At 44.4% G+C, this 15,806-nt stretch overlaps 1 protein-coding gene across 1 annotated transcript; it reads right to left on the reverse strand.

Moving 5' to 3' along the window:
- Positions 1-1,773: 1,773 nt before the first annotated feature.
- On the reverse strand, positions 1,774-15,337 carry snrpd1 (small nuclear ribonucleoprotein D1 polypeptide). The gene is made up of 4 exons (XM_041184430.1): positions 15,191-15,337; positions 6,346-6,422; positions 4,033-4,224; positions 1,774-1,960 (listed from the first exon to the last, which is right to left on the reverse strand). Exons 1-4 carry the CDS (start codon positions 15,202-15,204, stop codon positions 1,884-1,886), a joined length of 360 nt encoding a protein of 119 aa, XP_041040364.1. The 5' UTR covers positions 15,205-15,337; the 3' UTR covers positions 1,774-1,883.
- Between the last annotated feature and the right edge of the window lie 469 nt (positions 15,338-15,806).

Below are 15,806 nucleotides of genomic sequence, written 5' to 3' on the forward strand. Positions count from 1 at the left end.
CCTAATGTCCCAGTTCATGAGCTGTTGTTTGCTCATGATGCCATACTGGCATCCCATACTTGTTTACTTGCAACAGCTAATAGATTGGTTCTCCTGGGATGCAAGTCAGTGTCAGGAAGACCAAAGTTATAGGCCAGGATGTAGACACTCCACCTTTCATCAATTTTGCCAACCTCACTCTGGAGTCCGTCGACAGCTTCACACACCTTGGAGCAACAATTACCAGTAATCTGTCCCTTGATGCCAAAATCTGCATCAAGGTTGCCAAGGCCACAGCTCTCATGCCAAATTGTGTGCGGAACTACAGGCTTGTATTCTCAGCACCCTCCTTAACAGTAGCGAAGCATGGGCAACTTATGCAAACCAAGAAAAGCAGATGAACAACTTCCATCTCTGTTGCCCAGATGAATATTGGGCATCTTCTGGCAAGACAGAGTACTGAACATGGAAGTGCACCAGTGCGCAGGGATTCCCAGCACGCTTGCCTTCTTGAGTCAGTGGCAACTCCTTGGCTGGGTCATGCGAGCTGGATGGATGACAGCCGCATCCCCAAAGATATGCCCTATGGTGAGTTTGCTATTGGCATGAGACCAACCAGTCATCCACATCTGCAATACAAGGATGTCTGCAAGCGAGACTTCAAGTTGACCAGTACTGAAGTCGATGCACGGGAAGTCCTCGCAACTGATTGGTGTGTCTGGAGACAAGCAGTCAGGGATGGCGTGGAAAAAGCAGAGGACTAAATAAATGACCAAATGATGGAAAAGAGCCCACTGGAAGGACAGAACATCAGTTGGCCTCGGGGTCAACGCTATTCATCTGTGCCAGCTGTGGAAGGGACTGCCACTCACAAATCATCCTCTACAGCCACAACAGATGAAGTTCAATGCAGAAGTTGTGTACGCCTTGCACATAGTCCATCATTTCCGGAGCCGGACAGATACCCAACTAATCTTTTTTTCCCCAAACGCAAGACTAAAAACCTATTTTCCAATTAAATTGATTTTTGGCTCTTCCTCATCGTGCTAAGTCAGCAATCCTACTTGATTTGTTTCTTCCACTCTTCATGGTTGCCACATGGATACTCTATAATGAGTGAATTGCTGGCGGCATATGTTGTCAAGGCACCTCCAACTACAACAGACAGCATAGCTACCAAAATGTCAAGTTTGCAGTGACTGGCAATGGGGAAGGAGGGAATAAAAGGGAAAAATAAGGAAAATAACATTCTAGCTGAGATGGATTTTTCAAAGAGCCCTCCAGATAAGCATCGTGTTCCAGGATTGGGCTGCTAAGTTACAATCACAAATAAACTGGAGTCCATCTAAATTGGCTGGAGAATCCAAGGTGTAAGGAGTCAATAAGTTAGAGCTGAGATGAAAAATTACTTCACTCAAAAAGGTCACAAATCTTTGGAATTCTCATCTCGAGGGTCATGGATGCTATGCTCCATCACTGAATATAGTTAAGACAGGTAGATTTTTGGGGTGTCAGGGAATTGAAGGACAGGGGAAATGAAGTTGAAGACAAAGATCAGCCATGACCATATTAAATGGCGCAGCTCCTAATTCTTATGTTATGTAATAAATGGGTCACTTCAATCAATTCCTGACCTATTTAAGATTGTTCCATTTAGTTTTGCTACCAATCAACAGGACAACTTAAGATACTAACACTTAAAAATATAAGCATTAGGCTAAAAAGAAAATGGTTCTTTTTCTTTTGCTGTATTTTAATGGTGCCATCAGCAGAACATAACAGTGGGAAACAAAATGATGTGAATTAAGTTTATTAAAAACAAAAATAATGCAAAAATTCTTCAGTAAACAAAACTTGTACAAACATCAAGGACAAATGTCTCCACAAAGCAGAACAGAACATTATTATCGCCTTGGTCCTCCTCGTCCTCTCCCGCGTCCTCTTCCCCGGCCTCGACCTCTCCCCCTGCCTCGGCCAGCAACTATCAGATAAAACAGGTAGATAAAGTTAGTTAAAATAAATCAAAGCCTGGAGCATTATAATAGAACCGCAGTGATATTTTGAAATAGCAAGACGACAATACACAAAAGTAATACCTCACCAGCACCTTCGTAATTGCATGCTTCAAGATTGTAAGAATTTTAGTAGATTTTTTCTCAGGTATTCCGATTTTATTTTAATAAGTTTCCACTTGTACACTTACACATGGATGATAACTTGACTACATAATGAACATGTAGTAAGGGCGAAATAGGAGGAATTGATGTGATGCCAAATTACAGCTGTGATGAAAGTATAATAATTTCCAAAATACTTTTCTGGTTTATGGGTGCAATTATAGTTGAGTCTGTCTGTGTGGTTTAATTACATTTGGAGTCAAGTAGACTGCCAGATTGAAATCATCAAAAGAAGCTAGGTGTAGAAATGTTCCTGTCATGCTAGTGAGTAAACATGGTTGCTGGTTTACCATGTAAAGTGTGAAGAGAATTTGCAATTTTAGATAAATGAAAAGACTGTTTTGATTTCAAAGGGATGTTAGTCTGTTTACAGCTAGCCGGATGAGCAAGGCTAAGGAGTATGTTTATTTTTTCCAAAGGTTACTGACAATATTGGCAATAGGAAGGTTTTTATATTATGAGGAGGATACAGTTTCAAAGGCATATGGAACAATAGAATTTACATATTAAAAAGATATAAACATATATAAAGGAGAGTAAAAGGCTATGTGGAGAAGGGCATGTACGATCTAACAGGAGTGTGAGAAATAGCCTTCAGAGAGCCTCCAACTATTTGTGCTAAGTCTGCTATGTAAAGTAACTGAGTTGGGGAAAAGTCATTTGGAATTCCACTGTCAAGTGGGTATTTTGTTAATTTGCTGATTTTGTTTTATATCTAAAATCTATTTTGGGCTGTTGCCTTAAACAGGGCTGTGTAACTGGGAGTCAGGTCAATTAGGGATTTTAGGATTTGTTATAGTAGTAAGCAATTGCAGTCTCGTGTATGTGCTTGAAATCTTTTATGTTGTTAATAAATATTTTAATTTATTTTTAAAAAATCTCTAAAGGTCTCGGCGGACTCATTACTTCTGAATTCAGCACACACATCTTCTCGTAATAAATACAAATTGCAAAACCTTTGCAATAGCTCAATCATGTTTCCCTTATGGATTTGGTCCGCATCATCTACCACATCATAAGGCAGCACACATCTATGTTAGACAATCAAACATAGGAACAGGAGTAGACCATTTCACCCCTTGAACCTTTGCCACCATTTCTGAAATCCAATATTAGGAAAAGTTCCCCAAGTCATATAGTGCATAGATTAAATGCAATATATAGCTTCAAATATGTGGTTGGGTGAAGACTTCAGTTGTTAAGCAGGAGTTCTTGTTGAAGAGAAGGCAAGGCTTGGTTAGAATAATGCTTGCTGCTTGTGTATGTTATGGGAGGTGTGGGGAGTGAGGGAAAACAGGATTTGAGCATGGGGGGAGTTGATGAAAAGGCAGGCTTTCTCCCCCCAAAAAATTGAACACCTACTTATTAAGGGGCTTTTTTGCAGCAACAATTGGGCCTGAGACAGCAGTCTGTTAGATCACACCCATCATAAAAAACTAGGATTTAATGGGGCCTACATCCGAGAAACCTTATTGCCTCAGAGTTCGCGACCCCAAAATCTCATCTTGCAATCTTAAACCCAACTGCAGAGCACCATTCCTTAGTGCTCCAGTATTATTTCCCTTTTTCCTGCCAGTTGACAATATGTGCTTTTAAACCACTTGCAAGGTATGTTAAAGCAATCATACTGGCTCTAAAAACCACAAGCAAAGCAACCCATTAGATTGAGTCAGATTAAAATCCAGATGCTGACAATAAAAGGAGTTTGCCACTCAAATTTCTCAAGGGAAATTAGGGATGGACAATAAATGCTAGCCTAGCCATGAACGAATTGAAATAAACACAGTCATCCGGTCCCCAAAATAAGGCACTCTTTGAAAACTGACTTAATATTTACATCAAAACATTCCAATGAATCACTCAGCAAACACCATACCTGCTTCTCTCTTTTTTGATTTGACCTTGGGCTCAACATCAACTAGCAGCGTGTCCAATGGTAAGCTGTCTGGGAGAACAAAGTAGCGAATGTTGTTTCCTCTGATACTCAGTGTCTCCAGCTGTACCGGTTCTCTGTTCTTTAATGTCATCTTCACAGCTTTCAGGTGAGTATTCATACTGACATCCACACCTAGAGGAGAAATTAAATTAGGAAATGCTTTGCGCCAAGGTCCTTCAAGATGGAAGGCCAGTCACCATTTGGTGTTCGTTAGACGGCACGCCTGCTGTTGAGTGAAACTTCCTTGAAGGAGACCTAATGAGGATGGGTTTCACCCTCCTTCTTGCATTGGTGCTCAGTAGTTACGGATATGGCACACCCCCATCCCACCCTGGCCCCCCAGCAACTGCTGCACTTGGAAGTGGAAATGGGTGTCTACTGGTTCCTGCATCAAACCACCAACAGCTATCATGAACTTGCAAATACTCTAAGAACTAAAATTCAATCCATAAAAAGAAGGGCCCTGACAGGTAATGGGTTCTGTTGGGCCCACTTACAACATTTGCTATAAAATAGCAGTATCACCAAGACAATATCTCAAATTAAAACTGATGAATAAGCAATTTAATATACTTCCACAGCTTCTCCTTTAAAAAAAATGCTGATCACATAAAGGTAACATTGTAAAGATGTTTACACTCCAATGTTTTCTCCAGGAGTCACTCTTCATATGGGTACTGACCATATCAGACTCAACTGCAGCAAGCATTATCCTAACCAAGCCTGGTGAGGGAGGTCAGTGGATAGGGGGAAACAAGCCACTGAAGAACACTCCACTTCCTTAGGAATGGTGTTGCAGTGTCAGCCTCCACTCAAAAGGTAGGTAGCACTTTTACCTCATTACACAAAGTTGCGGGTTCAATCCTCACTTGTGTGTATAACCTAGGGTGACACTTCATTGCAGTACTGACAGAGTAGTGCACTGTTGGAGATGCTGCTCAGATGAGATAATTGAACTGAGGCCTTGTCTGCCTGCTCAGCTGGACATGAGAGATTCCACGGCTTTATTTGAAGAGGAGCAAGGGAGTTCTCCCCAGGTCCTGGCAGAGGCCTCAGCACCATCATCATGTAGTACCTGCTCATTTACCTCACTGATACTCATGGGACTTTGCTGTTTGCAAGTTGGCGACTACATTGCAGAAGCAACCCACTGGTCGTGAAATACTTTTGGATATTCTGAGGATGTGAAAGGCTGCATATAAATTTAACTTCTTTCTCTCCAACAAACCATCTTCTAGCTCTGGTTATTAGCAAGAATAGACTTAGTGCTAATGAGTGGAAAACGTAACCTTTTAGCATATTTCTCACCTGGGATTCTATTGTACTGGAAATTTAGAACACCTCCATCCTGTGTAAAAAGGGCATGAAGGTTTTCAGCAGGCACTTTCATTCAATCCAGCATAGCTTAAAATGAATTACTAAACCTACCCCTCTCCCAACTTCTACCCTTTAAAAGGATGCATTCTAGCCTACTTACTTCATCATCCAATTTCTCAGTAACAATCCAACAGCCCCTCCATCCACAAAATTACCAGTGAATATGTTGAACTACCAACTTCTCCATTAACTCAATCATTACAACTGCTATCTCAAATATGGTCTGATTACATTAACAAACCAGTAACCAGTCATCTCCGAGTCTTCCTCAAGCCTAAGTTGCAACCCAAGGAAAAATTCAACAACCTTTTGGGACCAAATAAGAGTGAGGCAATGCTGTAACAAGAATGCTTTAGTGTCAACTTTCCTAGGTGGTAGGCCAAGGTAGCCAACTCCTAAAGTCACCTAGGTTGCCAGAGAAGGCCCAAAGCAGACCAAGTACAGGAAGAGAAGGAAAACTGACAAAACACAAAGAAAACCACAGAACTGAAAAGTGCAGGAGGCCATTCAGCCCATCATTCAGCCCGTGCCAGCTTTTTTGAAGAGCAATGCAGTTACTCTCATTCTAATCTCATATTCCTGCAATTTTTTCTCTTTCAATGATTGATCCAATTTCTTTTTGAAAGCCACTGCTGAATCCGTATACACCAGCCTATCAGGCAGTGCATTCAGAATCCTACCAACTCGTAGTGTGAAAACAAGTTCTTCTGATGTCCGATTTCTTAGACATGTATGAGTGGAGTGTAAACACAGTGTTTAAACAATAACACAATAGGAGTTTAAGATTACTGCTAAATCACTGAACACTGCAAATTTATTTGATAAATCCCTATGCTTCTTTAAGCTAACGAAGAAAGAGATATACTTGCTCTTTACCTGTGATAGTTCCATGTACCTGCGTTCCATTCTTCAGCTCAATGGTCACAGTCTCATGGCTCAACTTCATCAAAAATCTGTGCAAAAGATATTCCCGTTAAAACATTAGGTCAATCACTTGTTGCTGTGTGTAAATGAAAGGTACATAAATGAATTACTGAATAGTGTACAGGAGAATGCTATTCCGCCCATTGAGTTGCCCCAGCTGTGTCAAAGAGCAGCCTGGTTCATCCCACTCCCCCCTCCCTTTGCCCTGCAACTTTTCCCCCCCAATTCTCTGGAATTTATCCAACTCTCTTTTGAAAGCTACAATTGAATCTGTATCCACCACCCTATCAGGCAGCGCATTCCAAATTCTAACCACCCACTGCGTCAAGAAGTTTATCTTCATGTTGCCTCTGGTTCTTTTGCCAATCACCGTAAATCTGTGCCTCAGATTATTGACCCTTCAGCCACTGAGAACAGTTTCTTTTTATTTATTCTATCTAAATCTTTTCTGATTTTAAAAACCTCTATCAAATTTCCTCTCAGTCTTCTCTGCTCTATGGAGGACTCAGCTTCTCCACTCTGCCCATTGAAAACATTCGAGTCAATCTCTTCTGAACCCTTTTAAAAGTGTGCATGTCATTCCTAACGTCTGGGGCCCAGAACTGAAGACAATACTCCAGCCGGGGTGAATGTTTTGTAGAGATCTAGCAGAACACGAGTAACATTTTACAGATTAAACCACGTTTACCTGCCAGATCAGAAAATACCAAACTGTAAAGAAACATAGCTGGTTACTTGTCAAAGTCACATGAGTTCTGAAATTCTGGCCCATGCAATCCAAAACCAATCATGGGCCAGATCTTCCATGGATTAGCAATCACAGCTGGGAGTCAGGGTCAGATGTTCAGGGGTGCTAGTTGAGATTGGTGCTCAGGGCGGGAGATGAGCACTGTCTGGTGATTGAGGGGTGGTGTGTGAGCATTGCTGTGGGTTCTGCTGTGCTTTGACGCTCCAGCTGATTTACTTTTTTTCATTGGTTTTACACCTATGAAAAACCTTTAGGTAAATCTATGTAAAAACCAGGGTAAGTAGAGGCAAACAGCCCAAGCCTGCACAGTCCTGACCAATCACAGAGCAATCCAGAAAGGGTAAAACTGGCAACCAGAAGTTTAAACTTGCCGCTTAGGTATTTTTTTAAATTCATTCATGGAATGTTGGCTTCACTGGCTGGGCCAGCATTTATTGCCCATCCCTAGTTGCCCTTGAGAAGGTGGTGGTGAGCTGCCTTCTTGAATCACTGCAGTCCATGTGGTGGACCCCCACAGGTACACCCACAGCGCTGTTAGGGAGGGAGTTCCAGGATTTCAATCCAGTGACAGTGAAGGAACGCCGATATATTTCCAAGTCAGGATGGCGAGTGGCTTGAAGGGGAGCTTCCAGGTGGTGGTGTTCCCATCTATTTGCTGCCCTTGTCCTTCTAGATGGTAGTGGTCATGGGTTTGGAAGGTGCTGTCTAAGGAGCCTTGGCGAGTTCCTGCAGTGCATCTTGTAGATGATACTCACTGCTGCTACTGCAAGTCAGTGGTGGAAAAGTGAATGTTTGTGGATGGGGTGCCGATCAAGCGGGCTGCTTTGTGCTGGACGGTGTCAAGCTTCCTGAGTGTTGTGGGAGCTGCACTCATCCGGGTAAATGGAGAGTATTCCATCACACTCCTGACTTGTGCCTTGTAGATGGTGGACAGGCATTGGGGAGTCAGGAGGTGAGTTACTTGTTGCAGGATTCCTAGCTTCTGACTTGCTCTTGTAGCCACAGTGTTTATATGGTTAGTTCAGTTCAGTTTCTGGTCAATGGTGACCCCCAATGCAGAATACCAGGGATAGTGCTTACATCAGGACTTCTGATGATTCCCGCATGTTTCTTTCGGGGTACCACCGGTCTCTGGATCTGGGCCCATGTATTTTTATTCAGATACTGCTGGCCGACACAATCTGGGTTTTTATTCAGATACTGCTGGCCGACACAATCTGGGTTTTTATTCAGATACTGCTGGCCGACACAATCTGGGTTTTTATTCAGATACTGCTGGCCGACACAATCTGGGTTTTTTCTAGTGTCCCTTCGTGCAGTAGTTTCATGTCGATTTTGCATACTTCAAAATGCCCCCTTCTAAATGCAGTTGACATTTGGACGGATGCATTATTTATGATGTTGGATTCATTTTTAAATAGTTCGCTTAGATATAATTGAATGATACAAGCTATCGAAAAGGATAAGGAACAATGATCTACAGGATGGGGCTGAATTTAGGAAGCTGAAAGGTATGTGACTAGATTGGGTAAAAGTCAACTGGGCAGCAAGATAAAGACCGTGAGATGAAAGTGGCAATGTGGATATAAAATTGGCTAAGGAACAGAAAACAGAGCATCAGTGAACAGCTATTTTTCAGACTTAGAGGGAAATGAACAGTGGTGCTGCCTCGGGGCCAGAGTTAGGGCTACTGCTCTTTTTTGATATACATTAATGACCTGAACATGGGTACACAGGGATAATTTCAAAGTTTGCAGAGGACAGCAAACTTACAAATATAGTAAACAACAATAGTCACAGACTTCAGGCTAACATCAACTGGTGAAACAGACACACACAGCAGATTAAATTTAATGCAGTAAAGTGAAGTGTTAACACAGAAGAACAAGGAGAGGCAATATAAACTAAATGGTACAATTTTAAAGGTGTGCAGGAACAGGGGTTTACCTACACAAACCTTCAAAGGTAGCAGACGAACTTGAGAAGGTGGCTGGAGAGATTGAAAACGTAGGAGAGCTTGAAAAGGCTATTAAAAAAGCAACAATTTCGTGCTTTTACAGAGACAGAGCGCAAAAGCAAGCAAGTTATGGAAAACTTACAAAACATTGGTTGGGCCTGAGTTACATCGTGTCCAACTCTGGACACCAAATTTTAGGAAGTTGTCAGTCATGGCACTGGAGAGATTGGAGAGAAATTTTCCCAGAATGATATCAGGCATGAGGAAGCTCAGTTATGTGGAGAGATTTCAGAAGCTGAGATTGTTCTCCTTAAGGAGTGAGGAGGTTATGAGGAGGTTTGATAAAGATCATGGATGGCTTTAAAGAGGAGAATCTGTTTTGAGTGACAAAAGTGTCAGTAACCAAAGGGCACAGATTTACGATAATTGGCAAAAAAATCCAGGAGGGAGATGAGGAGAAAGTTTGACACAGCCAAGTTGTTGTGATTTGGAATGCAGCGTCTGAAAGGGAGGTGGAAGCAGGTTCAATCGGAACTAACAAAAGAGAATTAGATAAAAATTCAAAAAGGGGAAAATTTGTAGGGATACGAGGAAAGAGTGAGATTAATTGGAAAGCTCTTTCAAAGAGCTGGTACAGACACGATGGATTGAATGGTCTCCTGTGCTGTACGATTCTGTATGCAAGTCAGAACTTTATGAGACCACGTGAGACTGGCAGGGCCTCGTGTCCAGCGGTCAGCTTATCAGAACATTGCAGGTACACCAATCATAATTTTTCTTCAAATATCAAGAACGGGCTTAGAAATCACAGGGAAAGTGACCCCGATTTAGTGAACAAGTCGCCTACTGTAGGCAAAGCTTCGCCAGCAACTGCACCTCAGAACAATGTGCATGCAACCTGTTTATATTTATAAATTCTGGCACTAACCACACAAGCTGGGGACTACTATCTCTACCAAGCAGGAAGGAAAAGACCCAATATATAAAACTTCACTGAAAAACACGTATTAACAAAGGAATTAGAGATTTTATCGATGATTTCATTCGGAGCAAAGAAGAATCTGGTTGACACCTACTGCATAGGAAACAGTAGCAAATCTACACTGAGGTCACATAAAGCAATTTCCAATGGATTCTTCAATGTAAATTCACCTGAGGCCATGGATATTTCCCACATCACCAACTGTTCCATTCTTAAGAGAGTTCCTGCATCCAGTGGAGCTGGCAGTCCGCTCCCAGATACACATTCAGTTCTACTGATAGATCATTACATTAACTGTTTCTCTCTCCACAGATGCTGCCTCGGCTGAGTATTTCCAGCCTTTTCTGTTTATACACCACGTTTAACAAGATGGTAGCTAAGTGAAAACACCCCACTCTTGCAACAATGCATTTACATAGTGCCTTTAACATAGAAAAACATTACAGGGTGCTCACAATAGCGTAAAAGGCACAAATTGACATTTGAGTATGAGGGGAGATATTCGAACACAGCAGCAGTGTTCAGTCTAAGCTGCACATCTAAGTGCATCAAGTTCTGCACACTTAATTATTACAAATGCACATGTCCTAATGGTTAAATGAGGTTTACTGCTCTCCACCCCACAAGCAAAGAACTGTAGATTTCCCATGACAAGAAATTAACAGATGAGAACTAAGCCTGACATGATTAATCAGGCGGAATTAAGAACCAAAATTCACTTGTGTCAGGTCCTGGAATCCGAAGCTACATCAGTGCTGGTCTTTCCTGACAACCCTTCCACTCACCGCTTGCTGACCCTTCCACCCCATCTGTCCCGCTCACCACTTCCCTCCGCCACTCACTGGCTCTCTCCCCAACCCTTCTGCTTGGCCCCCTCTCCCTGACCCTCCTGTTCCCCACTCCGCTCCCCGACCCTCCCGCTCATCACCCTGCTCCCTGACCCTCCTGTTTGCTGCCTGCACCTCCCTCCCTGACCCTCTTGCCACCCTACACCTCGACCCAGCCCCTCGCTGTGCCCCCTCCCTGACTCTCCCACTCATCACCCTCCCCCACCTCCTGCTCACCACCTGCCACCCTCCATAACCCTCCCACTTGCCACCTAGGCCCCCCCGACCCTCTTTCTCACCACCTCCCTCCCCATTGCTCCTACTTGAAGACCCTTTGCCTAAGCCCTTGTTCGGTGAGGCACCGGAAGAGGGAAGCAGCGAGCGGGATGGAAGCAGCAAACACAGGGGTCGGGGAGGGAAGCAGCTAGTCAAAAGTGACAGTGAGTCGAGAGAGGCAGCAAGTCAGAAGATAGGAAAAATTGGAAATGAGAAGCAGCAAGCAGGAAGTAAGTTGAAAGAGTTATTAAGAATTAAGTTATTAAGAGTTGCTAAGAAGATTTTTTGACCAGTTAATACCATTATTCTAGTCAGTCTGCTGCAACTGGGCTTGTAGAATTATCAAAGGCAGATTGATCCCAAAGATATTAAAAACATGAGGACATTTCTAGGGAGTTGATGAAAAGTTTTGGATTCTTAGCCAAATAATAATTCAAAGGTTCTTGAGATTATCTCATGGGACATTTTAAACTGCATTCTTCCAAATACTCCCTCTCCCCAATTCACTTTTGTATGCATTGAGAGAGACAGTTTATTTTAAAAATGGTCAACCGGTTTATTACTTTACAATTCATAAGAATTTTAATCTAAAAAATAGATGGAATAAATGTCGCTACTTCTTCAAAAGCTTCAAGTCATTCTCCCTCCTAGGATTCTATTCTCCCTTCACTACAATGCTATCTTCTCCAGTTCCCAGATGTAGGTTCCCCCTTCAATATTCGTTTAATTTACAGGGAAACTGTGTCTCTGACTCTCATCCTTTGGTTCACAAGACTAACCTCTCTCTAAACTTACAGAGACACTTTGCCTCTGCCTGAGTATGTTTGTTGATGTAAAGAAATGACTGAGCTATTTTTCCTCGCTATTCATAGCAGTTTTAAGTAAATAAATTGCCTTTTCCACATTCCCTGTCAATTTAAAAGGCTCTTTCCAATTTGAGCTTGACAAAGTAAAACAAAAGTTCCTTTTCTTGTCTTCAGCCAGCACTACCAATTCAACTTTTCTTTTGTTAAACGGCTAAAATACAAGCTAGAATATAAAAAGCAACAAATGCCCCTCTCATGAGCGGTAGAGTAGCGGTTCCGGTGCTGAACTTAAAACCCAGAAGTTGAGAGTTCAAATGCCATGATGGTAAATTTAAAATTGCATCCAGTAAATCAGGTATAAAAACAGAAAATGCTGGAAAAACTCAGTAGGCAGCATCTGCGGAGTGAGGAAGAGTTAAAGTCCAATGTGACTCTTCTTCGGAACTCAGTAAAGCTGGTCATTTGTGAACCAGCATGTTATCATGTTAATGGCTGGGAGCGGTATTCTGTCTTCTTCCATTTCTATGGTAACTTTTTAAAGATATATGTTTTATTATATGTTATGTATAGTATATATATTATAGTTTTTTTTGTTTCTACTGGTGGCGTACATCCATCACATTAGCTTGATGTTGGTGCATTGTGCACATGGATGGAACAAATTGGAGGGAACATTGCACAGCAGTAAAGCTGAGAATGAAGATTTAGCTTGGTGCAGAAAGCAAAGCTACATCAATCCAGTAGTTGTACAATACACTGCTGTTCCAAAGCTCTGCATCGTAGGCTTAGCAGTAGTTACTGATTACAATAAACCAAGCCAGGCAAGCGATGCAACAGAAATGCTAATATGCTGCTTCGTAAAATGGTGGGTAAACACTGAAAATGTTTCTGCTGGTCAAGGAATTTAAAACATGGGGATAGTCTCAGGATAAGGTGCCGATCATTTAGGACTGAGGTGAGGAGAAACTGCTTCACTCAAACAGTTGTAAGTATTTGAAATTCTCTACCCGAGGGTTGTGGATGCTCCATCATTGAATATATTTCAGGCTGGGATGGACAAATTTTTGGTCTCAGGGAATCAAGGGATATGGGGAGTGGGCAGGAAAATGGAGTTGAAGCTGAAGATCAGCTATGTTCGTACTGAATGGCAGAGTAGGCTCGAGGGGCCGTACGGTCTACACCCGCTCCTGTTTCTTGTGGCAGTGCCCAAAACCCCCTAGAGCACTCTGCAATATATCAAATCTCACAGCTAGATGCGGCTGATACACAGCATCATTCACTACGGACTTCAGAGTGGTTAAGTAGCTGTTATCTTGGTCCCAGGGATCTAAATGTTTCTTTTACCCCTGTGTATAAATTTAGCTTTAGCCTCTCCTGAGATACTTTACAACATCACCCAGGTTTCCAGTCTCGGATCATTATCCTCTGATGACATCTCACACTCAGACCAGTCTTTAACACAAGTAAACTTTCTCAAGCTGCTTCAGGTGGAATGAAATGGGACACGGAACTAGAAAGTGACCAAAGATAAAAGCAAAATACTGCAGATACTGGAATTCTGAAACAAAAACAAAGTGCTGGAAAAACTCAGCGGGTCCTGGAGTGAGAAACAGAGTTAACATTTTGTGTCCGTATGACTCTTCTTCAGAGCTTAAGAGTGACCAAAGACTTGTTCAAAGAGGTAGAGAGATGGAGTGCCTTAGCAGACAGTCCCAATAGATAGGACAAGGCAGCTGAATGGTTCTTCACCAATGGAAGAGTAGAGGTGAAGGAGCAGTGAAAGCCAGAGAATGAGAACTAGAGCACTAGGTGGTGGGGGAACACAGGAGTGAAGGAGTTTGCAGAGATGGAGTGGGATATAGATTCATTTTTTGTATGTGGCCTATTGAATAATATTGTTGGAATAGAGTTCCATCTGAGATGCAGGGTACAGGATAAGTGACAAATCGGGCAGGTTCAGGTATGAAGAAATCAGCCAGATTAGAGCAGTTGGTACAAAGACACGGATTAGGTTTTCAGTGTCAGGATTAGGGATGGCCAACGTTAGAGGTGGAAAGAGGCAGTTTGGTGATGGGTCTAAAACTCAGCCGAGGGCCAAACAGGTGAGGTTACAGAAGGTCTGATTCAACCTGAGAGTGAGGGGGTTGGGGGGTGAGTTAGAACCTACAGTGACAGAAAAAAGTCGGGGTTGGGGGCAAGGACTTCACACTCATTGGGTCACGATTCATCCAGAAGTGGATGTCGGCCGAACCGGAAGGGGAACAATGTGGGGGTGGCGTTGAGCTGGACGCCCCCTTACTGACTGCCCAGCTGTAAGCATCATTGCTGAGGGAGGGAGGTGTGAGAGGAGCTGGAGCTGGGCACCACCTTGCCAGCTGACCATTGACATCAATACAGAGGGTGGAGGAGCAAGGCAGCCCCTTGCTCACCACCCCAACCGTGTCAGCCGCGGGCATCATTAGGGAGGGAGGGAGAGATGCAGGGGTGAGGAGCTGGGCACCCCCCTTGCTCACCACCCCAACCCTGTCAGCCGCGGGCATCATTAGGGAGGGAGGGAGGGGGAGATGGAAGGGTGAGAGGAGAGGAGCTGGGGGCACCCCCTTGCGGACTGTCCAGCCAGCTGACCTCTGGCATTGTTACAGAGGGAGATGAGGTGGAGGAGCAGGGCAGCCTCTTGCTGACCCCCCCCCCCATCCTGGCCCTGCCAACCCTTGGCATCGCTGCGGAGGGAGGGAGGGAGGGAGACGAGCAGATGGAGCTGTAGCAGCTCCTTGCTGACCACCTGGCCATGGGCATAGAGGGACAGTGAGTGTGTGTGTGTGTGTGTGTGTGTGAGAGAGTGGGCACCAGGGGGGAGGAGTAAACAATGCACCCTGCAGTCGAACAGCAAGACTGTGAGCCTGTGTGGAAGGGGGGAAGGGTCTGTGTGTACGTGTGTGTTTAAAACCTAGAAATGATTTAAAGACAAAGGGCCGGGGAGAGCCCAGCCCAGGGCCTGGAATGGGGACCTCCCGCCCAGGCCTCTGAGCCCCGGCCTTTCCCTGCGCTGGCGGCCCGGCTTCCCGCAGCCTCCTCCCCAGCCGGTGTCTAGGCCCCAGGCCTAGGCTATGGCCGCAGCTGCGCCCCCTCCCCCCATACACCCCCGATCGGTAAGTGTAGGCCCAGAGCCGCCCTTCCCCGGTCTCCGATGCCTCCGCTTACCGGACCAGCTTCATGATGGCGGCGGATTGTTCCCGGGACGCCGCTGAATGGAGATGGCCTCAGCCCGCCCAGCACTTGAGCATGCGCGGAGGGGTTGCCGGCAGCCCGCCCAAGCACGGAGCTCGCGAGGGGTGCCGGCTGCCAGTCCGCCCCATCACTGAGCATGCGCGGGCTGCCGGCCGGCGGTCCGCCCGGCACGAGGCCTGCGCGGAGTGCCGGCCGACGGCCCTCCCAGCAAACCCGCCCAACATTGACCATGCGCAGGATGCGGGCCGGCGGCCCTTTCAGAACTGAGCATGCACAGGATGCTGTCGGCTGGTGCTCCCTACTGCCCCCTTCAGTTTCTGTCTGGTTTCAAATGTGTTCCAGTCCCATTGGATAGAATTTACAGCACAAACTCAAACTGGCCCAACTAGTCAATATCTGGTTCACAGAATCACCGAATTGTTACAGTACAGGAGGAGGACATTGGGCCCATCATGTCTGCACCGGCTCTCAGAATTAACATTATGACCTAGTGCCATTGCCCTTCCTTTTCCCCCCGTACCCCCGCACATTGTTTCTACTCCAATAATCATCTAGTGCCTTCTTGAATGTCTCAGTTGAACCTGCCTCC

This window comes from Carcharodon carcharias, chromosome 3 (genome assembly GCF_017639515.1).
Source record: "Carcharodon carcharias isolate sCarCar2 chromosome 3, sCarCar2.pri, whole genome shotgun sequence".
In the NCBI taxonomy this organism is placed as follows: Eukaryota; Metazoa; Chordata; class Chondrichthyes; order Lamniformes; family Lamnidae; genus Carcharodon; species Carcharodon carcharias.